The sequence below is a fragment of the Zootoca vivipara genome, chromosome 2 (genome assembly GCF_965207765.1).
Source record: "Zootoca vivipara chromosome 2, rZooViv2.hap1.1, whole genome shotgun sequence".
NCBI classification, from domain to species: domain Eukaryota; kingdom Metazoa; phylum Chordata; class Lepidosauria; order Squamata; family Lacertidae; genus Zootoca; species Zootoca vivipara.
In genome coordinates this window covers 104,902,059-104,927,201 of record NC_142584.1, presented here as the reverse complement: position 1 = coordinate 104,927,201, position 25,143 = coordinate 104,902,059, and the positions used below count along the sequence as shown (strand labels likewise).

The 25,143-nt window shown below is 45.5% G+C and overlaps 1 protein-coding gene across 1 annotated transcript; it reads left to right on the top strand.

Moving 5' to 3' along the window:
- Positions 1-361: 361 nt before the first annotated feature.
- On the top strand, positions 362-22,287 carry LOC118080917 (uncharacterized). The gene is made up of 5 exons (XM_088663388.1): positions 362-677; positions 1,995-2,816; positions 3,250-3,361; positions 3,936-4,797; positions 17,826-22,287. The coding sequence occupies exons 2-5, from the start codon at positions 2,022-2,024 to the stop codon at positions 18,451-18,453; spliced, it is 2,397 nt and encodes a 798-aa protein (XP_088519514.1). The 5' UTR covers positions 362-677; positions 1,995-2,021; the 3' UTR covers positions 18,454-22,287.
- The last annotated feature ends 2,856 nt before the right edge of the window (positions 22,288-25,143 follow it).

The window sequence follows — 25,143 nt, the reverse complement described above, 5'->3', positions numbered from 1 at the left end:
CCCCTGCAATGCAGAAATCTCAGCTAAAGCATCCATAATATAATCAGCATTTTCCTTCTATGCAATGTAATGACGGGGTTCCCAGGAGGGACGCTCAAAAGCAAGGCAGGGGCCACTCCTGAGCGAGTCTCTCTCTGGCCTGCAGGCTGCAGCAGCATCTCATCTCAGGACGGCCCAACTCGGCTGCCTGCAAAATTGAGGCACGATGCGCGCTCCTGGCTTCTCGATCCTGCAAAGCATCTATGAGTTAAAACCACCAGTGATCAGATTCCTAGAAGGCTCCAGGAAAAAAAACAAAAATTAAGGAGGAAGAAAATGGCTACGGCCACCTTCCTGTCCTACTTCCTTCCCGTTCCCCATCCCTCTCTTCCGGCTAGAAATTACCTTTTTGGGGGGGGATAGCATCCTAAAAGCCAAGACATACAAATAAACAATAAATACAAACTCTGCGGATTGCAAAGGGTGCAAAACGGTGGGTTTGGTGGGGTCTGTCGGCTCATGCAAGAAGGGGAAGCCCTGGAGGCAAAGAAAAAGGAGGAGGAGGAGACTAGAGGCTGCAAAAGGGTCGCTGGCAGCGAGAGGTTTCCCAAAGCCCCACTCCAGATCAGAGCCTGTGTTGCTGATCCCCCACATCGTTCCTTGTCCGGATCCCCTCTCCAGATCCGGGCCAGAACAAGGTAACAAAGAACAGAGGGGAGGAAATGAATCTCAGGTGCACATCCCTCATTCAGATTAGCTGTTCCTTAACGCCGTGTCATTCAAAGAAGGCAAGGCGCCTGGACCATCCCGGCTAGCGGTTTCTACACTGGGCTAGTTAGCAGCTCTCTCTGGTCATGACCATCCCCCGCTGCCTAAGGTGCTTCAAGCTGGAGATGCCAGGATCTGAGTCTTGGGATCTTCGCTGTGTAAAGTGTGTGCTCTGCCACACAGAGGAGCTACAGGCTCCTCTGCAAGGAGGATGTAGAAATGCGGGGTTTTGAGCCAATTTAGTCTGTAAAGGAGCTGGCCTGATCCAAATCAGCCCAGGGACCCAGTGCTGCGAAACCTCTATGAGCGCCAGCAGCGTTGGGAGGCTTCCAGGCCTGGTGCTCAAGAACCTTTTAATGGCTCCTGCCATCAACCCCTGCAAGAAAGGCCCGTGTTCAAGGGTGATTCGAGTTGATGCCTAACAACTTTTGGAGTGCCACAAGTTAGCCATTTTTGTGTAGACAATACTGAGCTAGATAGCCCAGCGGTCTGACTAATTATATAATAATAATAATAATAATAATAATAATAATAATAATAATAATTTATTATTTACACCCCGCCCATCTGGCCGGGTTTCCCCAGCCACTCTGGCCGGCTTCCAACCGAATATTAAAAACAGTACAGCATCAAACATTAAAAACTTCCCTAAACAGTTGTCTTCTGAAAGTAGAATAGTTACTTATTGCCTTGACATCTGCTGGGAGGGCGTTCCACAGGGCGGGTGCCACTACCGAGAAGGCCCTCTGTCTGGTTCCCTGTAACTTGGCTTCTCGTAGTGAGGGAACCGCCAGAAGGCCCTCGGTACTGGATCTCAGTGTCCGGGCTGAATGGTGGGGGTGGAGACGCTCCTTCAGGTATACAGGACCGAGGCCATTTAGGGCTTTAAATAAAATATTTTTTATTCATTTTATAGAAAAAGAAAATACAAACAAAACAACAAACAATAAAAAATATTTCTTACAATATCATAATATCCATTAACATCATTATGTGACTTCCCTCAATCCCCTATACAGCTTCCTATATGTCCTTCTTGAGATGACGAAAACTATCCACAGTACTTTTATATGTGAGTACAGTCAGGTTACCTCGCCTTCCCTAGTACTCGGCTTGCCATTTTGGCAGCGGCTTTGCTGACACCTTGGGAGTAGTGTTCGCATTTCTCTCCAGGTCCTGGTTGGCGGCCATTTTGGCCTGGTGTGCACCATCATGTGCGGTTATTGAAAAGCATGTTTCGTTTGCAGCTGCAGGAGTGGCAGAGGGGAAACCCGATGGAAGAGCAGGACCCAGCAGGACCCCAAACAGAGGAGACATTAGAAGGAGGAGGAGGACATTTTCCTGTTTATCGGGTTGGGAGCACTGAGGAGGTCCAAATTGAGGGAGGTCCACAAGATGCTAAGCGGATACTGGATGAGGCTGCGCCGCTAGGTACTAAAAGGACTCCAGGTGAGGAGGCTGCGCAGGAGGCTCAGCAGGTACCTGATGAAGCAGGTCTGCAACAGGCCAGCCAGACAACTGACAAAAATCTCCAGCGGCCCCAGGTCACCCAACAGCAGGATTTCCAGAAGGCCGCCAAGTCCCGGAGGAAGTTGCTGGTGCCTACGCGATGGGACCACACCAAATCTTTTCAGACTTCCTTCAGGAGAATAGCTGATGCCATCCAGTGGCCCGGAGAAGAGAGGAAGACCCAGAATCTGCTAGACCTCAGTAGGGAAGCCACTCAAGTCTATAAGACCCTGGGCTCCATTGGGCAAGTAGCTGGCGAGGACGCCGCCAGCTTGGAGTTATGGCGCCGGCGGTTCAGGCAGTTCTGCTACCTGGAGGCCGAGGGACCCCAAGAAGTTTGCAGCCGGCTCCAAGACCTTTGCTTCCAATGGCTGCAGCCGCAGAAACGCACAAAGGAGCAGATCCTGGAGCTGCTGGTCTTGGAGCAGTTCCTGGCCATATTGCCGCAGGAAATGCAGATCTGGGTCAGGAAGCGGGGACCGGAGACCTGTGCTCAGGCGGTGACCCTGGCAGAGATTTTCTCTTGGAAGCTGCAAGACCACGAGAGGTGGGATCAGCAGGTGAGAGTTCTGGAGGGGAGGCTGCGCCCTGCGGCCCTCCAGATATTGCTGGACTCCAACTCCCATCAGCCCCAGCTGGCGTAGCCAGAGGTCAGGGATGAAGGGAGCTGTAGTCTATTAACAACATCAGGAGTGCTGTAGTTTCCTCCATGTGTGACCTAATGGAAGTGACTGCAGCTGTAGAAGCGCAGACAGCATGGCAGGGGGCAATTTATGAGTGCCCACTTGAGGGTTATGTTTCTCTCCTATCCCGGACAACTAAATAGGTTGGGGTAGGAATCCAGTCTTATTTCCTGTGGTGCTGATCGCAACGAGGCGGTCAGCTGGACCAGGCGGGTGAGGGTTGGGGAAGGTAACAGAAATTGATTTGGAGCTGGAAAATTTGTCTCTCCAAACCTGTTGCTATGACCTGGTGTCCCTCCTTTTGATTCAGGTGCCGGGACCCTTTGAAAAAGTGGCTGTAAATTTCTCTAAGTTAGACCCCTTGAAGATGCAGCTGTACGTGGTGGCCATGCAGGACGATGAAAGGATAAACAGCTTGTTGGGTAAGGGGTTTTTTTTGTGTGGTGTGCTTAGATCATGTTACAAAGCTCAGGGCTTTCAAAAATGCATTGCTGTGCCTTAATACAGATTTGTCTTTTTTGCATTGTAAGAACTTACTTTGGTGTAATGGTTTATATAGTACACAAGAATATAAAGGTAAGTACAAATGGAACTTCGCTTTATTAAAAAAGAGTAGCCAGATGAGTTAAGTAAATATGAAAAAAAATACAAATAAGACATTACATTGCTCGAAAATCACATTTGCAGGAATTTAAAGCCTTTTGTACTTCCATGTGCATAAGCAGCTTCTGATTAGCTTTACACATACAGAACTCTCCGAGGCTGGAAGGCTACACTTAAGCTTCCCCATCCCAGTCTAGTCCAATATTTTCTAGTCTAGCGGCAGGGGCTCACCTAAGAGTTTCCCTTGGCCCCCCAGCTCTGCTGCCACAGATAATTTTCACCTGGCATCATTGGGGATCGAACTTGGGGCCTTCTGCTTGCAAATAAGTTTTCCTTGCCACAGTACTACAACCCCTCCTCAGAAATTCACTTTGTGGTTGTCTCTTCTTCCAGCAGGCAATGGTCAAGCGAGTGAAAGTGAGGAGGAGAATCTCCTGCTGGAAAGGCCGGGGCAAGTGGAGTACCGCAGGATGTCGCTGGAAAGAGCTAAAGGGGGCGTCTTCCTATTTCCTGAGGTGGGAGAGGTGCCCCAAAACCAGCTGGTCACTGGAAGGAAAGTCTTCCAGTTTCTAGAGACTGAAAACACATCAGGAAGCCAGCAGGCCCCGGAGAAACGCCAGGGAAGGCTCCGGGAACAGGCAGCGAAAAAGGCCTTGCATTCTGAAGGAGCGGAAAGTTTAAATGAGAGCACTTTACACGAGGGGCTTGAGGCAAGTCCTCGAAAAAAGACAGTCACAGGGAAAAGCTCTGGCCAGAGTACTTTTAAAAGCATTAATGTCCAGGCAGGGAAAAAGTCATACAGATGCTCGTATTGTGGGAAAATTTTCAACCATGCCTCCGCTCATTTGGTCCACGAGAGGATCCACACAGGAGAGAAACCGTATAACTGCTTGGAGTGTGGGCAGAGTTTCAGTCGGAGATCGCACCTTACTAGACACCAGAGAATCCACACAGGCGAGAAGCCACACACATGCTCAGAATGCGGGAAGAACTTCAGCCGGAGATCCCACCTTATTGAACACGAGAGAACCCACACGGGAGAGAAGCCGTTTGCGTGCTCCATCTGCGGGAAAAGCTTCAACTACCGTTCCCTCCTGAAAGAGCATGCAAGGATCCACACAGGAGAAAAGCCATATAAATGTTCAGACTGTGGGAAAAGCTTCAATCGGAGAGAAAGCTTTATAATACACGAGAGGACACACACAGGGGAGAAGCCGTACGAGTGCCTAGACTGCGGGAAAAGATTCAGTCAGCGGTCAAACATTACTGCCCACGAAAAAACCCATATGGGAGAGGGGAAATGCAAGTGCTTAGAGTGTGGGAAAAGCTTCTGTAGTTCAACCAGTCTCCTAAAACATCAGAAAATCCACACAGAAGAAAAAGCATAATAAATATGCAAGCACTGGCAATAGAAAAATCTCTGGTTAGTGATCCACATTTTCTTAAGAGTAAAAGCCACTTCATTTCTGCAGGAAGATAACCTCAAGGGATGGCCTTACACAATTGTACCACTTCAGATGAAGGGTGGGAAATTTGTGTGACTGAGTGCACAACTTAAAAAAAAAAAAAGCTTACTTGTGGGCAGCTAGTATTGTAAGAAGAGAGGCTTTGCCCTGTCCTACGTTATGTGCTAGACCATTAATGTGCAAGGTTTTTTGTTTAATGTGCAGGGTAATTCAGACACGTGATTCTCCCCACATTCATTCTGAAACTGCACACCCGCAAGAGGTCTGCATCATGGGTGTTCAACCAGCACATAGAAAACTTACAAAGGAGGGAAGTCCTATAAAGACTTGACTCTGAAAGCTCACAGAAGGTTTCAATCTGAGCTCAAACCATGTTTTATAAGGCCAGGGGATGGGGAATGGGAGTAGAACTCAGATTACAAATGTCAGTGTGAGGCGCTCAAACTTAGTACTTTTTTGTAAGCCCCAAAGTATAAGACTCTCCAAACACCTTGACCCAGTTCAGATCATGCATCCTAGGTGTGACTCACTGTCGGCTATGGAAGTCAAAGATCTATAGCCATAAGCTATTCTATGTCCTACGGTGCAAGAGCCCGAGCTGCATTTGCTGAACTCAGCTACTGGATCCTTTGCCTCCAACGGAATCAAACCCTCTTATGGCAGCTCTCGGCATACTGGCTACCAGAGAATCTGCCACAGTCACTGAATCTATCTGGAACCGCCTTTGTGTTTTTATCCTTCTAACTATGCACTTAAAATTAGCACGAACATATACAACTATCTGGAAATTCTGTTTGGCATATACGTATCCACTCCGCCTAAAGTTGTATTTTGCAAACATTTGCTCTTGTTGCAAAGACTCATTTTTCAGTATCCAAACACCTTGGGTAGTGGATCTTCAAGTTGCAGTTCAGTAGCTGAGGCTGCAGGGAGGGAGTTCTTAATTGGGAAGGCAGTGTTTTGCATGTGTGAAATCACACGAATCCTCTCCATTTCTTTTTTTAAGCCCAGCATTCACAGTTTCTTCCCGTTCCTCACCTGATCTTACCTTTTATAACCTTTGTCAGGGCAACCGCTGTTCCTAAAAAAAAAGGGGGGTGATGTTCCAATTAAGGGCAGTCAACACAGTGCCTTGCAGACATTTTGTACTTCAACTCCCATAACCCCTTCTTATTGGCGATGCTAGCTGGCTATAGTCCAAAACATCTGGTGGGCCTCATATTGGCTACAGTGATTCAAAGAGAAACAACACAAGCCACTTCACCTGAAAAGACATACAATGTCTTAGTGAATGGTCTGGTGCATTCCTGTTGCACCTAGGTCTCTGCTTTCTGAAACAATCCATTACTCTTTCGTAAGCCCCCAATAGGTACTTGAGGATCAGTCAAGAGACACACAGAGATGATGTCATTGTAACTGGAGACGGTTAAGATGATGCAATCTTCATCTTATGCAAGTGATGGATGGCAAAGGACAATACAGTATAGATGGAGAAGGATGGAGATTTGTGCTACAAATATGAGGTTTTCGTCCCTCTTCTCACTTTCTCTCCCAACCTCTTCTTACAGTCTGATATGCTCTGGCAAAATGCTTTGCGCTAATAAAATATCTTTGTACGGAGCTGAATTAATTGAGGGAGCATTTGTTTTCTGGGACATCCAACACTGGAGCAAGTGAGACTTCCTTTCCCTTCTGTCCTCTGGAGAGATGAGATTCCCGAAGGACAAATTGCATACTGCATGAAGCCCAATTTATTGCTACACATCTCAGATCCTTCCAACGCTGCTGGCATAGTTCTGTAGCAACACAAAAGGCAGCCTTGTTCTCAGAAGCTCAATATAAAATGAATTAGGAAGTTGTGAATACTACTACTACTAAAAATTTATTAGATTTATGTAGAATAGGGGGAAAGAAGGATGAAGACACAGCTCTCAAAACAACCAGCTCTTTATTCTAGCTCTGAGTCCAGACTGAACAGCAGCTTAGCCAACTGGCTTATAGAGTACTCAGTAACTTGCAACAGTAACAAACTTCCCCTAGCTACCCAATCCGTGAACAGCACTCTCAATCCTTCATTTGCATGTTTTGGACCTGAGTGAGAACTGCAGCGACAGTGGGCAGGGTAAGAACTGCAGCCATGGTGGCCAGAAGGAATACTGCAGTTAACTTAATACATAACACCCATTGTGGACCTGAGTGAGAACTGCAGCCACAGTGAGCAGGGTAAGAACTGCAGCCACGGTGGCCAGAAGGAATACTGCAGTTAACTTAATACATAACAATTTATATACAGTGGAGCCTTGGTACTCGAACATTTCGGCTCCCGAACGCTGAAAACCTGGAAGCAAGCATTCTGAACGTCCAATGTGGCTGTCGGCTATTGTTTCCGGGGTACCTGCGCCAATCAGAAGCTGTGCCTTGGTTTTCGAACATTTCGGAAGTTGAACGGACTTCCAGAACGGATTACGTTCAAGAACCACTGTACATTTATCTACCAAGGATCTCAAGGTGGTGTACATGGTTCTCCTCCTCGGTTCATCCTCACAACAGCCTTGTGAGGTAGGATTAGGTTACTGACCCAAGGTTACCCAGTAAGCTTCATTGCTGAGTGAGGATTCGAACCCTGTTCTTCCACATCCTAGTCCAACACTCTTAACTATTATGCCACACTGGCTAGCAGAAGAGCCCAAAGGCCCATCTAGGCCAGCATCCAGCATCAATGGGGCCAACCAGATGCCTCTGGGAAGCCCAAAAGCAGGATCTGAGTACAGCAGCCCTCTTGCACATGATTTCCAGGAAGTGGTATTCTGAGGCATACTGCCTCCTACACTGGAGGGACTAGCTTCCCATTAGCTTCCGGCTGGCCCCAGTGAGAAAAGGATGCTGGACTAGGTAGGCCATTGGTCTAATCCAGCAGGCTCTTAAATAGGGCTGGGCTATAATCTGGTTTCTGACATGATATTCCGATATATCACGAGGTCCGAAATAAGGATGGAGCTATGTAGAAGCATTGGCCAGCTTCATGGTTTCCCTCGCATGGCGGTTTTTTGCATAGCACATACACACACATTAGGGCTGGGAAATGTATTGATAACATCGTCAAAAAACAGGTTGAAGTCCGCATCGTGGTAACGGTTTCATAATATTCAACATGGCGATGTATCACAAATATATCCGTGTGCCATGTAAAAAAAATCGCAAAGCCAGTCATTCCTTCTCTCATGATTCCTTCTGCCCCTGTTGCTCTGTGCTATGAAAGAACAGTTGTGACAATATGTTAAAGGTAAAAAATAATGTGTCCGTTATAGACCTCTAAGAAGCAGCAGTTTCCAGGGCATTACCCACTTCACCGCTAGATAGTCCTAAGTGTAGGGAAAGTGCAGTTGACATGTATAGATGGTACACAACCAGTTGGCAATCGAACATGGGTATTGACTGAAAAATTATAAACAGCCACATTGGCCCATTAGACCAAAATTCACATGGGCAGTAAAATAACACCTTGATTTAGGGACAAAGTTTGCAAACTGAAGAAAGTGGGGTGGAATGCCAAGTAAAGTTGCTGATCCAGTGGGGGCAGGGGACAGCTGTGTGTGGGAAGACCCTTATCTTGGGTCCATTACGAACTTAAAAAAACAAAACTGAATGGCTTCCCATAAAATATTTCCAAGCGATTTCACAATAAACACAATTCCACATGTAAAAGGAACCCATAAACACACACAATTATTTTATTTTATTTTTAAAAAACCCAGTTCCATATGTAAGAAGATGAGCCTGTTGGCTCACCCAGTCCATTGAATCCTAAGAGTTGAAAGGGACCACAGGGGTCATCTAGCCCAACCCCGTGTTCTCAAAGTGGCGGAACAGTTTGTTGCCTGTGGGAAACCAAGGAGCAGAACGTGAGCCGAGCATAAAAAGCCCTTGCTCCTCCTGTGGCTTCCAGCAACTTGTATTTAGAAGCACTGCTGCCTCTTAACTGTAGCGGGCAGGGGACAGACATTGCGGCTAGCAGCCATTGACAGCCATGATTATTTTTCTAAATTATTATCATTATTATTATTAATTAAACTTGTATACTGCCCTTCATCTTAAGATCTCAGGGCGGTTCACCAAATATTTTACGACATTTAGTCCATGATAACATTCATCTTCAGTATATATTTTTTCTTTTTTTATGTAAGCAGCTTTTATCTTTCTTTATTGTCTCTTTTCCTTCCTTCGTTCCTCTTTTTCCTTCCTTTTTCTGTTTTTTTATTTATGTTAGTTTTTCCCCCTCTTCTATAATTTTTATTAAATTTTCTGTTTTGCATTTTTCAATATTCATTTAAACCACCTTAAAATATCAACGACTCCTCCTCTTTCCATGGTCCATTTTGCATAGCATACATCCCTGCACATTTTATATAAACTAAACCATTCAGTATCCCATTATTACATCCATCAAAACCTATTTATCTTAATCGTGCACAGGTTTTCAAATTTGAAAACATAGTTTTCTATATATCACAGCATTATGAAAAACTTTTCATAAAAACCGTACATCCAAGTAGCCAGACCAGACTGGATTTGCCCAATTTTCCCCTCCCTTTTTAAAGGAGGGTTATTTCCAGATCCTAATACAGTGGTACCTCGGGTTAAGAACTTAATTCGTTCTGGAGGTCTATTCCTAACCTGAAACTGTTCTTAACCTGAGGTACCACTTTAGCTAATGGGGCCTCCTGCTGCCGCCGCTGCACGATTTCTGTTCTCATCCGGAAGCAAAGTTCTTAACCCGAGGTACTATTTATGGGTCTGTAACCTGAAGCGTCTGTAACCTGAGGTAACACTGTAATAGTAATAATAATCAACGGTGCTTTTATCTGGGGGGACGCATGCCCCTAAACATTTTGTGAAAATATTCTTTTAAGAAATGCCCCGAAATATTTCTTTTAGGAATGGTACCAGAAGATATCAAGCCCAATGATAGATGAATCATAAACTATGCTGTAGCTGCTGCTAGATTATTAATCGCAAAAAAAATTGGAAAGCTCAAGAAGTACCGAGTAAAAAGGATTGGCAACAAAAATTATTTAATTATTACAATTTGGCGATAAAATATGAGGAAATAGAAGGAATAAACTTAGAAGAATAAAAAAAAATTGGAAACCATTTAGAACATATATAAAGGACAAAATGGAAAAACCAAATCTCATCTCAGATTTCTAAAGGCTCTATAAAAGAAAAGATAAAAGGTTGAACATAAGGAAAATATAAGGAAATAAATGTAAAATATAAGATTATGTAGTTTATACAGTATATGGAATTCAGGGATAAGCTCAGAAAAGGTTGAGAAGCAGAACGGGAAGGAAAGAGGAGGGGGAAATGAGAGGGAGGGAGGGAGGAATGGGGGGGAAATAAGACAATGTAACATCAAGGTTATTATTGTATCTCTTTTTAATTGTTAAAAGCTTTCTTAAAATAAAAAAAGATTAATTATAAAATAAGAAAAAATATTTTGTGAATTTAAGTTTGGCCTCATTGAGGGGCAGTATTTCAATATGAGTAAGAAAATGAGAGTACCCCTAAACATTTTTTAAAGCACTGATTAATAATAATAATAATAATAATAATAATAATAATAATAATAATAATAGGGTTGGCCTAGCCACTCTGGGCGTCTGGCTGATGGTGTATCTAGCAGAGGGGTGGCCCTTTGGGTCCCCACTCCCACCCAGAAGACCCTCTTGCCCAGAGGCAAGAGCCAGTCCCGCTCTTCTCCCCGGCGGCCTTTGCCGAGCAGCCAGCCCAGGGCCGGGAGAGCGTTGCAGGCCGGCCTGGAAAGGCGACGGCACAGGAAGGGGCTGGCTTAGCCGGAGGAGGCGGGTTGGTGTGCGTGGCCAGCAGATCCGGGGTGTGAAGTGGGGGGGGGGGGAGAAAGGAACAAGAACAAAAGGAACCCAGGCTGCGCTCCGTCCCTGGATCTTTCCCTCTCCTCCGCGGAGGTAATTCGTTTTTGTTCGCCGAGTGGCTTCAGCCTTCCGAAGTTGCTGCAGCCGCGCGTCCCTGGAGATCTGGGCCTGGGGGTGGTGGGTTTTTTGGGGTGGGGGTGGGGTGGGGTGGGGGGTCCGGGGGTGGGGCGGGGGCGACGCACGCTGCAGCCATGATTAACCCCTGAGCCACCGGAGGTTGCAAGCAGTAATTGAGAATCTCGGGAAGGAGGGTTCCCCCCAGGGGCCATCTAGTCCAGCCCCCCTGCAATGCAGGGATCGCAGTAACGCTACGCGGGTGGGGGGGGGAAGTCGCGTGCGAAGAGGAGCGGCGGCTATAGATGAGGTTTATGATGATGATGATGATGATGATGATGATGATAATAATAATAATAATAATAATAATAATAATAATAATAATAATAGGAGTCCGGTCAGCTCAGCCAGGCTGATCAGGCTTGATTTGCATCAGGGATTATTGGGCTGGAATCCTCTGCATTTTCAGATCCTGCTTTTCAGATCCCGACGAACCTAGTGGGTTTTGATTTCGAGGCTGAAGGACTTGCTTTCTGGGTCAAGGCTCAGCCCTTTAAAATGGGGTGGGGTGGGGGGAGGTGGAGAACAAGACCTTTAAGCCTATGCAGAGAACTACTGTGGGGTTTTGTTTTTTTTAATGTAGCCACAGTAGGAATGATTAAGCGCTCTCCAGTTAGCTTAGGGGACTGCATCTCTGAAGGCATTTACTTGGAATCAAGGCCCATCAAAACCGATAGATCCTACTTCCAAGTAAAAAGCGTTTGGGATTCCTGCTTGCTGTTAAGTGGGAAGGCAGCTCAGAGAGGGGGAAACATAGCTGCCAAGTTATCCCTTTTTTACAGGGATTTTCCCTTATGCTGAATAGGCTTCCTCACGAGAAAAGGGAAAACTTGGCAGCTATGGGGGGAAAGTGAACCTGTCAAGCTGTCCTTCTGAGGATCTACCTGGGCACTTATTATTATTATGTCCGGATACAATACAGTACATATCTCCGGATCCAATACACACTTGCTTGTATAGCCCCCAACCCCCCAACCCCAGTGGTAATATGGCAAATGAGAGGAATGGCTTTAGCACATAACCTTCCTAATCTGGTTATTTTCCACTCTGTGGAGGAGATTTTGACACATGGGCATTTCGAAAGAGATGTATCTTATGTTAATGCTGAGGTCATCGCGGAGCTGAATGACATGACATTGCTGAACAATTGAATCCGTCCTACATGAGCTATTGGATTCACTACCAAAAGAGGTCGAAATGACCTCCCCACCCCATCCCCATTTTGGACACCTTTAAAAGAGGATTGGACAAATATATGGCAATTTAGGCAATTCATCATTATTGATATATTGCGGGGGGTCCCCAGACTAAGGCCCAGGGGCCAGATGCGGCCCAATTGCCTTCTAAATGGAATCAGCCTATTTTTACATGAATAGAATGTGTCCTTTTATTTAAAATGCATCTCTGGGTTATTTGTGGGGCATAGGAATTCGTTCATTCCCCCCCCCAAAATAGTCTGGCCCCCCACAAGGTCTGAGGGACAGTGGACTGGCCCCCTGCTAAAAAAGTTCACTGACCCCTGATATATTGCCTCTAAAAACCAGTTGATGGAGCTCACAAATAGGAGGCGTTTGGTTGTTCACTGTGAGAATGCAATTTAGGACTAGATAAGCCTTTGTTTTGATCAAGAAGGGTTCTTCTTATGAAGGTATCATTCCTAAATAATATATTCTCCAAGCCTTCTGAATAACAATGCTTAACATTTATATAGTGCTCTTTTTTAGCATTCAAAACATTCCATAGACATGATTAGACCCAGCAATTCTAGAAGGTAGTAGTTGTATAGCCTCACTGCGTTGGGTGGGAGGCTGATAAACAGTGTCTTGCCTAAGGCCGCTAGGCAGCACAATTTTAAGCAAGTTTACTCAATAGTTAATGCCAATGTTTTCATGTAGGTTTGCATAGAAATGTGTCAGCAAGCTAATAATAATAATTTAACTTTTATTATCTGTACCCCGCCCATCTGCTGGACCAGCAACTCTAGGTGCCTTCCAAAAGATATAAAAAGATAATTTAAAAAATCAAACGTTACAAACTTTCCTATACAGGGCTGTGTTCAGATGTCTTCTAAAAGTTGTGTAGCTATTTATCTCCTTGACATTTGATGCGAGGGCAGGCACCACTACTATGAAAGCTGTCTGCCTGGTCCCCTGAATAATATTAATAATGGGTGGGATTAGATTTGGAAAAAGCGTCTTCGCTAGATCTCACTGAAACACCCTGCTACACGGCTTCTCCTTCATTGGACACATATTGAGCAGTCTCTTATCATACTGCTGGTAGGACTAACACATTCCCAGTTCTCAGAGCAACAGAACAACCCAGCTGCCACTGCAGGCCCAATATGCAGTCTTTGGATGGATGACCTTCTGAAGGTGACTCTCCTGACTCCACTGGTTTTAAAAGAAGCATAACCTATATTGGTGTAGGGCAGGCTTCCTCAAACTTGGCCCTCCAGATGTTTTTGGCCTACAACTCCCATGATCCCTAGCTAGCAGGAACAGTGGTCAGGGGTGATGGGAATTGTGGTCTCAAAACAGCTGGAGGGCCGAGGTTGAGGAAGCCTGGCATAGGGGAACCTGTGTCCTCCCAGATTTGATTTGATTTATTACATTTCTAGGCAGTGGCGTAGCAAGGTCAGGTGGTACCTGGTGTGGAAAATTTCTTGTCGTCCCCCCCCCCCACATACATTGAAATTATTAAAAGAAGGGAAAATAAGATACAGTTGCAAGTATTATTTTCTGGTTTATTTACTTAACATTGTGAGCATAGGCACTTAAAACCTTTTTTCCCTAACTTTGACCCCGGCGCTTGAGCAGGGCTGTGTTGGCGCACACATAATAATAATAATAATAATAATAATAATAATAATAATAATAATTTATTATTTATACCCCGCCCATCTGGCTGGGGTTCCCCAGCCACTCTGGGCGGCTTCCAACAGAAATATTAGAATACACTAATTCTGCGGCTGCGGCCTTGCCAAGCCCGCTTGACCTTTCCCTCGCTATGCCACCAGGGCAAGAGAGGGGTCCGCTGGCACGCCTTTGCCCAGGTGGGAGCCGCCGCAGCCGCGAGGTGAATATAGGCAGGGAGGGAAGATGCTGCTCCAAGTGTTTGTCACTTCCCTCTTGGGCTCTGTGGCGGTGAGTGGGGAAGAAGGGGGAAGGGATGGAGGGTGGGAGAGTGAATGAGGGCAGGCAGGAGCCGCCTTGCTCTGCGCTCCTGAGGGGCTTCCTTGGTGGAGGCCCCGCAGGAGACTGGCGGCTGAGCCCAAGGGGGACCTTGCGTCCCCTCAGCGCAAAACCAGAACCTCCACCTTGCCTCTTCGCCCTACAGGTGCAGAAGGACGGAGAGGAATCCCAGAGAAAACTGGCTTGTGACACATATTTTTGCCATTTTGTCACCCCCCTCAGTGATGACACCCAGGGCGGCCCGCACCCACCTTCCTACGCCACTCTCTCTAGGCCTCTTTTCATTCAAATGACACCAAAGCGGCTTACAAACGATAAATAACATGATAGCACATAATAGAGCATCACAAATAGAGCACAAATCCTATGGGATAATTAGCAAATCATCGGTGAAACAATTGCACTTTTAGCAACAACTAAATTTCAGCAACAACTACAAAGAAGCTAAACATCACAATCAAAGCAGAAGTCATAGGATTCGTGATAGCAGCATTTGCAATCTGCAAAACAACATTAAGACCATTAACAAAATAGCAACCCCAAAATAAACTAAGCACTGCTGAGTTCGTACACACACACTCCATACCCCCGTAACTCTCAATATTTCATTCTGTTCAGCTCAAAGAAATAAACATCCGCATAATGCCCATTGCAGCAACTCCATTCTGAAGATTCCTCGGGCTGGACGTGGGACAGCACAGGTGAGAAATCAACCGCCCCTTGATACCCAACACACAGCCTCTCTTCCTTCACTAGATGTCATTGGACCCTCATTGGCCCTAGACAGCATGACTAGGGCTCAGGGCTGATGGCAACTGTTGCCCCGCAACCCCTGGAGGGCCACCAGTTTCTCGCCCCCCCCCCAAGAGTAGTGGTTGGAGTGATGGGCTAGCACAGAGTGGATGGAGATCACACTGGGTAACCTCATATCACTGACATAAGGGAGGAAATACTGGTTAAACTTATTTTCTGAGAAGAGTTCAGAAACCCAACAGCCCACTAAACCCCCCGTTCTGTGGAGAGGTTTTATTGAGGACTGAATTGACCCAACAATTAAATGTGGCACTGCATTTTTGGTAGTTTATTGGGGGGGGTTACCCCTCCTCTGTATCTGTGTTTTATTTTTCTACTTTTACATTTATTTTTATTCACCATATCCATTATTTTTATTGTGTTTATGCCAATAAACTTTTAATTGATATTTTTTCAAAAAAGAAAGAAACAACCCATTGCCCATTAAACAGTGTTCTCATCTCCATTCTAGTTTCTCTAACACATTCCCCCCCTTTTTTTTGCAGCTGCTAAGGGTGGTGTTACAAAGTGGTTAAGAGTATAAGATGTGACTCAGAAAGCCCCCGGTTACAAGCTCAATAAGTGACTTTCAGAAAATTGTTATCTATCTTCTCCTCCAGTTGCAACGTAAGGATAATAATACTTCTGGCCTACTTTACAGGGCTGTTGTACAGATGATGGAGATAATGGATGTGAAAGGTCACAAACCCTCTGAAATGCTAAGAATTATTGGTTGTTTTGCAGGGAGGGCTAAATGAAAGTCGAGATTTGTTTATTATGTTAACGTTTTTTTACCTATCACCATAAAGTCCTGATGTGGGTTACAAGGGTGGCGCTGTGGTCTAAACCACTGAGCCTCTTGGGCTTGCTGATCAGAAGGTCAGTGGTTTGAATCTGCGCGATAGGGTGAACTCCCGTTGCTCTGTCCCAGCTCCTGCCAACCTAGTTCAACCTAGTTCAAAAGCATGCCAGTGCAAGTAGATAAATAGGTATCGCTGTGGCAGGAAGGTAAAGAGCATTTCCGTGTGCTCTAGTTTCTGTCACGGTGTTCCATTGCGCCAAAAGCGGTTTATTCCTGCTGGCCACATGACCCGGAAAGCTGTCTGCGGACAAACACCGGCTCTCTCGGCCTGAAAGCGAGATGAGCGCCACAACCCCAGAGTTGCCTTTTACTGGACTTAACCATCCAGGTGTCCTTTACCTTCTTCTTCTTCTTTTAAACAAGAGCATAGTACACAGTCACTACAGAAACAAGTAAAATTGTTCCAGCCGGAACAGGACAGCATAGAGTCAGCAAAATAAGTGAGTCCCAAAACCAAAATGCCGCAACTGTCAACAGCCGAGATAGAGAGCTGCATGTTCCGCATACACCCAAAGCTATACAGTGGTACCTCGAGTTACAAACTCCTCGGGTTACAAATGGTTCAGGTTACAAGCTGGAAGAGTTACCTCGAGTTGAGAACTTTGCCCCAGGATGAGAATGGAAATCGTGTGCCGGCGGCCCCCATTAGCAAAAGCACGCCTCTAGTTAAGAACAGTTTCAGGTTAAGAACGGACCTCCGGAACGAATTAAGTTCGTAACTAGAGGTACCACTGTACACCAGAAAGGCGAGACGCGTTCAGATTACGAAGGGAGTTCCTCAGTTTAGGGGCTGCCACAGAGAAAGCCACCTCCCAGACTAGACTGCAGATCTTAACACAACATCGAAGGAGGTAGCTGTTCAGATACACTTTGCTGGTAACATAAAGCCTCATGTGAGACTGCTGAGTAGTCTCTCATTGACTCCTCTTCTTTAATCTGAGCAGCACCTCCTTGCAAACAACCTGCCTTGCTTATCCTCCAAATGTGCCACTGATTTCATAACTTCTTTTTGCTGATGTTCCAAACTGATGCGTATCTCTTTGTTCCGGCAGTTTAGCAATGATGAGCGAGGAGAAGCCGCAGCTGAAAAAGGAGGCGATCTCCCAGGAAGAGGAGGAGGAAGAGGAGGAGGAGGAGGAGGGAGGGAAGCTGGTGAAAGAAGTCACCATCCCCCGGGAGAAAGCAGAGAATGGTAATCTAGTGGAAGAAGAGGAGATCCCCCAGGAGGAAAAGAACTGGGTGAAAGAGGAGGAGAGCTCCCAGGAGGAAGAGGATTATTGGGTGAAAGAGGCGATCCATGTGGAGGAAGTAGAAGATGAATATTTCATAAAAGAGGAGAGTCTTCCAGAGGACGGTTATGAAGAGACAGAAGCTTATGGAGAGACAGAAGATTATGAAGATCCAGAAGGTTATGAGCAGACGGAATGTTATGAAGGTTACGAACAGGCAGAAAATTATGGGCAGGCAGAAGGTTATGAAGCTTATGAGCAGGCAGAAGGTTATGAAGCTTATGAGCAGGCAGAAGGTTATGCGCAGGCAGAAGGTTATGAAGCCTATGAACGGGCAGAAGGTTATGAGCAGGCAGAAGAGGGTGAGGCCCTTCTTGAGGAATATGAAATAAATGTTTTCCAGATTCCTGGGGATGATGAGCCATGTTATAGCGAGCCTGTTCCTGAGAGCCAGCAAGTCTATGTCCCAAAGAAGAGACGGAGAAAAGCTGTGCCGGCAGACGGAAAAGACGCACAACCTGACAAAGCCACAGTCGCGAAGGTAAGAAAAATCTATAAGTGCCCCGATTGTGGGAAAATCTTCAAACGGTGTTCTCCCCTTATCAGACACCGGAGAACCCACACTGGGGAGAAACCTTACGTCTGCCGGGAATGCTTGAAACGCTTCAGCGACAGCTCGGCCCTGGTTAAGCACCACCGAATCCATGCAGGAGAGAAACCTTACACGTGCCCTGAGTGTGGGAAGAGTTTCTCCCAAAGCTCAACCCTTATTGCGCATCAGAGAATCCACACTGGAGAGAAGCCGTATGTGTGCCCCGACTGCGGGAAGAGCTTCAGCGTGAGCTCCAATCTTGTTGCTCACCAGAGAATCCACACAGGAGAGAAGCCTTTTGGCTGTCCTGTCTGCTTGAAAGGCTTTCTGGTCAGCTCCCATCTCATCAGACACCTAAGAATACACACAGCAGAGAAGCCTTACATTTGCCGAGAATGCGGGGAGTGCTTTACCCAGAGCTCCCACCTCGTTGTGCATAAGAGAATCCACACCGGCGAAAAACCTTATCTGTGTTCCGAGTGCGGGAAGAGCTACCGTGGGATCTCAGATTTGATCCAGCACCAGAGGATTCACACCGGAGAGAAGCCCTACAAGTGCCCCGAGTGTGGGAAATGTTTCAGTCAGAGCTCATGCCTTAAGAAGCACCAGAGGATTCACACAGGGGAGAAACCTTTCATGTGCCTCAAATGTGGGAGAAGGTTCAATCGGAATTCACATTTGACCAGGCACCAGAAAACCCACACAGTGTGATTTTGATTTTTTTTTCCCGTTGGAAGTTCATCTCCATAATTACAGCCACTATAGAATAAGTAAAGCCAGGTATTGTGAAATAGGAAGCCTTTCCCCATCCTCCAAAGGAACTTTTGTCCAACACTCGTATTGGAGGAATATCATCAGGAGAATAATATATTGGATACAATTGCCAGTTTTCTTCTAAAATGTCTCCCCCCCCCCCCAATCTGGCTCCTACTCTCCATCCACTTCTTAACAGGATTCTAGTATCTTCCCCAGATTATATTCTATACCGTGTTCTTTCCTTTTTACTCGTTCTTTCCTTTTTACTCGTTTTAAAATGTCAACACCATTGTCAACACCTTCAGACAGATCAGCTCTCGAGTTTTTGTATGGATTTAGAGACTCGCTCTCGGTGGCCTCTGATTGGTTTTTCCCAAATCCTTGGAAGCTGTGATAGGTGGCCGAGGAGAAGAGAGAGAGAGAGAGAGAGAGAGAGAAAAGACAATGAGGCTATAACCTAATACCAGACTCTGTAATGATGCCAGCACTTTCCTTTTTCTCTGTTGTGGCAGAGCATAAACTTAACATGCATCATCAAGGGGATTGCCTGTGTGTCTGCATGCTGCCACTCTCTGCAGTGAGAGAAAGGCAAAAGAGGGATCAAGAAACAGAACTGCCTGGCATGCCCCTTGTCTTGTTTTTATCCTGCTACAGTAGTAGGCAATGGAATCTTGACTGCCTGGGAATCTGAGCCTGCATCACCTCCAAGGCATGGTGACTCTGAATTGTGGATGTTGTTGAAGTTGGCGAGGGGGTCATATATCTCAGGAGCACAGCGTCCAGAAGGCCCAATTTCCAGTCCTTGGCATTTACAGCTAAAATAAGTCTCCGGTGCTTGTGGTTGGGAAAGATCTCTCTCTCTCTCTGTCTTGGAGCACACTGCTGCCTGTCAAAGTTGACAGTATTGGGGCCCAATGGACCAGTGCCCTGACTCAATGTAAGACAGCTTTCAGCGTTCAAGTTCCTTGGCGTCTGCTCTGGTCAGTTGTACCCTAAGAAGAAAGGCAGCGTGGGAAGTCTCCATTAAAGGGCCTGTCTGGCATTAACTGAGAACAAATGGGGGTTCCTCACCCTGTCTGGTTTTTTTCGCATGCATTGTGGGCTCACGACAACACCAGAGCTTTAAAATACCAGTGTTAATTCCTCCCCTACCTAATGATCTTACTTTCTTTTTAGCTGAGTTGAATAGTTTTAAAGTAATATTAGGATAGCACCTGACCCCAGGTATAGGGTATAGGATGGCTGCCTGAGCTATGAACCACAAAGACTTTGGCTTGAATCTCGCCTCTGCCACGAACGGACTTCTTGGCCTGACACAAGGCCCACATTTCTCTCAGCTTCAACCGCCTACCCAACTGCAGTATGAAGATAATAATACCGACCTTCCTTACAGGGATTTTAATGAGATATTCTACGTGGAGCGCTTTGAACATTCAGAAAGTGCTCTGCGAATGCTAAGTTATTGTTTTAATCTGGGATAAGTTTTGACTTCCTTGAATGGGGACATGTAACTGGGCTCCATGATGTGTTCTGCTTACACTTCTCTCCGTGTCTCTGTTCTCTTCTGAGCATGAGCAATACTCCCTCTGAGGCAAATGTGAGAGACCTGAGATGGGCAAAGGATCTGAAGGGGTGCAGCGCTGACTGGGAAGGGTTGGAGGTACAGAAATTAGCCCCCATCTCATCTCGGGGGCAGGCCAAAGACTCAGAGGTGCCCTTAAAAAGAAGCACACAAGGAGCAGGACAGAAGATAGCTGCCTCAATATTCGACTGCTTGAGAAGTATCTAATAAGCTTTATTCAGTCGTTCATCCTGGATCTGCACATGCAAAAGTGTTGTCTGCCCTGCTCCCATTGTTGTAAACATACCCACCCAACCAAAGGTCTGAAGAGGGCCTTTAAACACGTTTGCTTGAACAGGCCTACAAGCCTTGCAATTGCCTCTGACAAGGCAGGTTCCCAATTGTGTGGAAGCTTATAAGCATTTTTCAAGCACATGTTTTTACAAGCCCCCTTTAGGCCTTCACACAAAGGTTGGGTGAAGAGCAGGCATGCCTCTGGTGCACCTGGAGACATTTGAGGCAGGTCCAACTCTTGCTGCCCAACCCTAGATATTTTGCCCTCATGTCAAGCTGAATGGCTCAAGCAACCTATATTTCTCTGTTCCTTTAAGCCCCTGTTCCTGTTTACACCAGAACATCCCCAAATCTAATTATGGTTAAGATGTCTGCCTGCTGTATACAGAAGCAGTGTTGTTTTTTTAAAAAAAATTATTCTAAACCTAAAAAAGGGTGATGTGTTATTCTCCCAAAGTATGTGCAGAGCCCCATGCTTGCTGGGTATCTGTACTTTTAGAGTGTAATTTTAAATAAAGTAAAAATAAATAGAATGCTTTGGGGAAAAATATAATTTGTGGCTTGAATTTTTTTTAACCCTCCAGTGACCCTATTTTTGTTGTTTGCATGTGTTGCAGAAAATGCTATTCAGCAGCTTTCCTCAACATAGGGGCCAACTCCTAGGGGCTGAAGTCCCTTCGCCTCCCCCCAATAAAATATTTGAGGGGGCCGCTCACCAAAAGTTAATGAGGATTGCCATTCAAATGGTGTGTGTCTGCCACCTCTTGTGATCAATTATACTTGAATATTTTATTCAAGTTGGCACCCTCGTTCCCCAACATGGGGTGGAGAAAATGGGTCAGAGAAAGTGTTTCTCCCTCTCTCATAATACTAGAACTTGAGGATACTCAATGAAGATGGAAGACTCAGGACTGTTCCGTAACTATTTCTTCTCACAGCACGTTGAATTTGTTCCCACACGACATAGTGATGGCCACCAACTTGGATGGCTTTAAGAGGATTGGACAATCCTCTTTGGACTACAACTCCCAGCAGCCCCAGCCAGCATGCCTAATGGAAATTGATTATGGGATTTGTAGTCCAAAATGTCTGGAGGGTGCCGGATTGGGGGAAGACTCAAAAAAAGCAATATTTTAAAAACTTCAGTGAGGAAAAACAAAAGCTGAAAAGGGCATATGTGAAAGCTAAAACGTTTATAATAGGACTTGAAAGCCTAATGTGAGGAAAAATTGAGGGAGCTTCAAACAACAGTAAAATGTAACGGGGCACATCCATGCCCTTGTGTAGAGAAGAGTTTTCAGAGGTGGCCAAGGCACACCACAAGCTGTACAAAATAAACCCTGTATGGATTTTGTTTGAAGTAGCCTTCACTTTGCCTGGTGTTTCTCGGGATGTAGGTTTGAGTCTGGTACTTTGGGTATCATTGTTCTCTCTTGGTAAACCCTAATCAGCTTTCTAGCATGGTTCCAAACTGAGAATATGCATTTTGGAAGATGTGAAGTTAGTGGACATTGGACATTTGGCCAGTCCCGGATTACCTTCTTATTCTTAAACCGATAAATTTGTGACAGCCAGAGCTAGAAATGTTGCTATCACACTGTCTCCAAAAAAGTAGTGTTATGCATTTGGGGTGTTAAACTGGGTGCCAGACCCCTCTAATCCCTGGATCTAGCAAGTGTTAGAATTTAACCAAGGCTTCTAATTATTGGAATAGCCAGGCAAGATTTTAAGTGAGGTGATTTTATCTGGGAAGGAAAGCAGCTAGCTGGAGATAGAGGGAGAACAATGTTTGAGAGCAATGTTTGAATTCTGTTTGCATCCAAGGCTGTGGCTATGCACGAAACAATACCGTTTTGGGGTGTTAATGCTGTGAACCCTACCAACATAGGCTCAGGCTGTATATATGTGTAAATAAACCATATATCCTAAAGACACAGCAGTCTCCACTGTGCCTCATTCCAAAAGCAAATAGGAATCCTGGGTAAGTGCTTGGAACCCCTGGAATCTTGCACCACTCAGAGATTGGACTGGTGTGCAAAAGTATTCTGCAAGCTGTGGAATAACTTGGAAAGCACTTCACATGGAGTAAATGATGTATATCTCACTCATTGGAGGAAGTGGGGAAACCACCTTTGATTTCACCCTGTATTTGTAGTTAACTCGATATTTTGATGTTAATCAGCTCCTTGGCAGGTCATAAAAGGTTTAGTCGGAAGATCTTGGGGATTGACTTGGTCTGTACTGGGGGAAGCGGCCTTACTAAGCATCCTGGTCCCTAGTTCCGTAGGGCTTCAAATGTCAGCAACAAAATACTGGATTTGGCTCGGTAGGTAAAAAGAAGCCAGAGCGGATTTCAGCATGAGTGTGATACGTGTAAAGCTGCGTTTCTCATTAAGCATCCTAGCAGTTGCATTTTGCGGTAGCTGTACCTTCTAAATCAAGATACAAGGGTAGCCCCACCTACATTGCATTGCAGTAGTCTCATCGTGAGGTTACTAGTATAACTAGTGGGCTATCATGGCAAGGCAATCTGTCCACAAATAGTCATAGTTCGGGCACCAGCCAATATGCACAGCTGCTCATGATTTGAGCAATGGATTCAAACTACAAGAAAGAAGATTCCACCTAAACATTAGGAAGAACTTCCTGACAGTAAGAGCTGTTCAGCAGTGGAATTTGCTACCAAGGAGTGTGGTGGAGTCTCCTTCTTTGGAGGTCTTTAAGCAGAGGCTTGACAGGCATATGTCAAGAATGCTCTGATGGTGTTTCCTGCTTGGCAGGGGGTTGGACTGGATGGCCCTTGTGGTCTCTCCCAACTCTGTGATTCTAAATAGAGCTGGATATTACCCCCATACTGGTGACACCTTGCCCCAAATCTAATGACCACCCTAATGTCGTTGCCTAATATTTGAACGTTAAAATAATGGGAAACAAAATGAGGCCTAATTTGAGTCAATTATTTAGACTTCTTCACAAATCTTAAATTGGTATTTTAGAAGATCTAACAAACGTACAATCAATACACGGTATTTAAAATAAAATGTCTTGTGTTGAGTGTATGTGTTGTTTGCCTCAGAATATTTCTATCTTTCTGTGCAGCGTCATTTCTTGATCAATAAAAGCCCTACCTTTTGCAGTGAAATCATATAACCTGACCCAGGGCTGGGGAACTTGTTGCCTTTTAACAGTGTTGCTGGACCACAACTCCCATCATCCTTGATCTTCGGCAATGCAGGTTGTGGCTCATGAGGCTTGTCCAACAACATCTGGGGGGCCACAGGTTCCCCAGTCCCTTGTCTGTAGCCTCTCATCAAAGTCAAACCTATGTCCACCTCCCAAAAACTCATTTTTTTTATCAAGGAGAGAGCATTACAATAGAAATTACATAGGACCGCTAATTTCCTTATATTGACTATGCAGAAGGCAACACCTAGTTTTGTTAACAATCACACCATTTAAACACGCCAGTGAGTCCACCAGGAACTATTATGGCACCCACGGAACTTATCATAAAATGTCGCCTCAAAAATCCACAGTGCAGGAGAGGCCATTTGCTCTTCCTGCCCAGTTCCTTTTTGCACATTGGACGTGCCCCTTAAACATGGTCGCCTTTCAATGGGTGTCAGGATTGCACTCCCATTCATTCTGAACAGAGGAGAGATGCAAAGAGTGTGAATGAGTACAACAGTGACTGACTTGATGGGGACGTGCTCACTCCGTTTTGTGGTCCCTTCGCTTTTTCTTCTCTTTCAGATGTGGCAGCCATTTTGTGTTAAACTAGACTTCCGCTCCAGCCATTTTGTGACTGGATTCACTGCACTTTCTCAAAATTCCAAATATGCCCACAGATTCAAAAAGATGGCCTATGCCCATTGCGTTCAGTGAACTTGGATACACCCGGCTCTACAAGTAATGCTGTGCCCAAAATTGCTCCTGCATTTCCCCCCCTCAACTATCTTCCATCAATTAACGAGGAAAGAAATTGCATTCCAAAGCTATCAAAGGCGAGGGAAAATGTCAGTGAAAGTCTCATGGGTGAAGTGCAGGGGTTTTGCTTGACTTAACATTTTTTTGTGTGAGGTGGCCAAGGGGTTTCTCATTTATTTATTAAATTTACATACCACTCTTCATCCAAACATCTCAGGTCCTTTGTGTGTCTCCTTCACATGAGGTCTGGAGGGTGGCAACATGAGGAAGGGTTATAGTTTTGCTGTTTTACTTCTTTTCATGTTTTTATCCTGTATTTTTACTTTGTGAACCGCCCTGAAATCTTATGATGAAGGGCGGTATATAAATATAATAAATAAAAATAGGGTCAGTTCACAAGATTAAAATATATTCTACAAACCCTTTCATCATACACTGCAGCCTTCCCAGGTGTCGTGTTTAAACCCCAAGGGATGGAATTATGAAGCAACTCCTCCCATGCGTTTTGTTCAAATCCTCAAACCATGAACAGCCAGTGAGGCTGCAGAGTGCTGTAGAAACGTTTGCTGGAAAGGAAAACGTACACACCACCCTTGGGTGCCTTGCGGTGATAAGGTGATGTTAAAACCACACACCCGCAGATATTCTAAGGAAATTGTCAAGCGCCACAAAAATGGGGCAGAAAAATCAAAGCCTCTTTCACATTAAGGGCATGGACTATATCGCACAGCACTAGTTTGCAGTACACAAGTTGGCTGCAAATCTGACTAGGGCTGGCTTGTGTGTGTGCTATATTAAACATAGGCAAGGCCGTCTTTAGCAGATGCGGCGCTGGGGTGCAAATATCTGCCCAGTGCCCCCAA

Excerpts from the sequence above, each read along its gene's own strand:
- LOC118080917 (XM_088663388.1), top strand. The coding sequence starts at position 2,022 with ATGGAAGAGCAGGACCCAGCAGGACCCCAAACAGAGGAGACATTAGAA. Across the intron at positions 2,817-3,249 it reads ACGAGAGGTGGGATCAGCAG|GTGCCGGGACCCTTTGAAAA; the intron begins GTGAGAGTTCTG and ends CTTTTGATTCAG. Across the intron at positions 4,798-17,825 it reads GGGAAAAGATTCAGTCAGCG|CTCGGCCCTGGTTAAGCACC; the intron begins GTCAAACATTAC and ends CTTCAGCGACAG.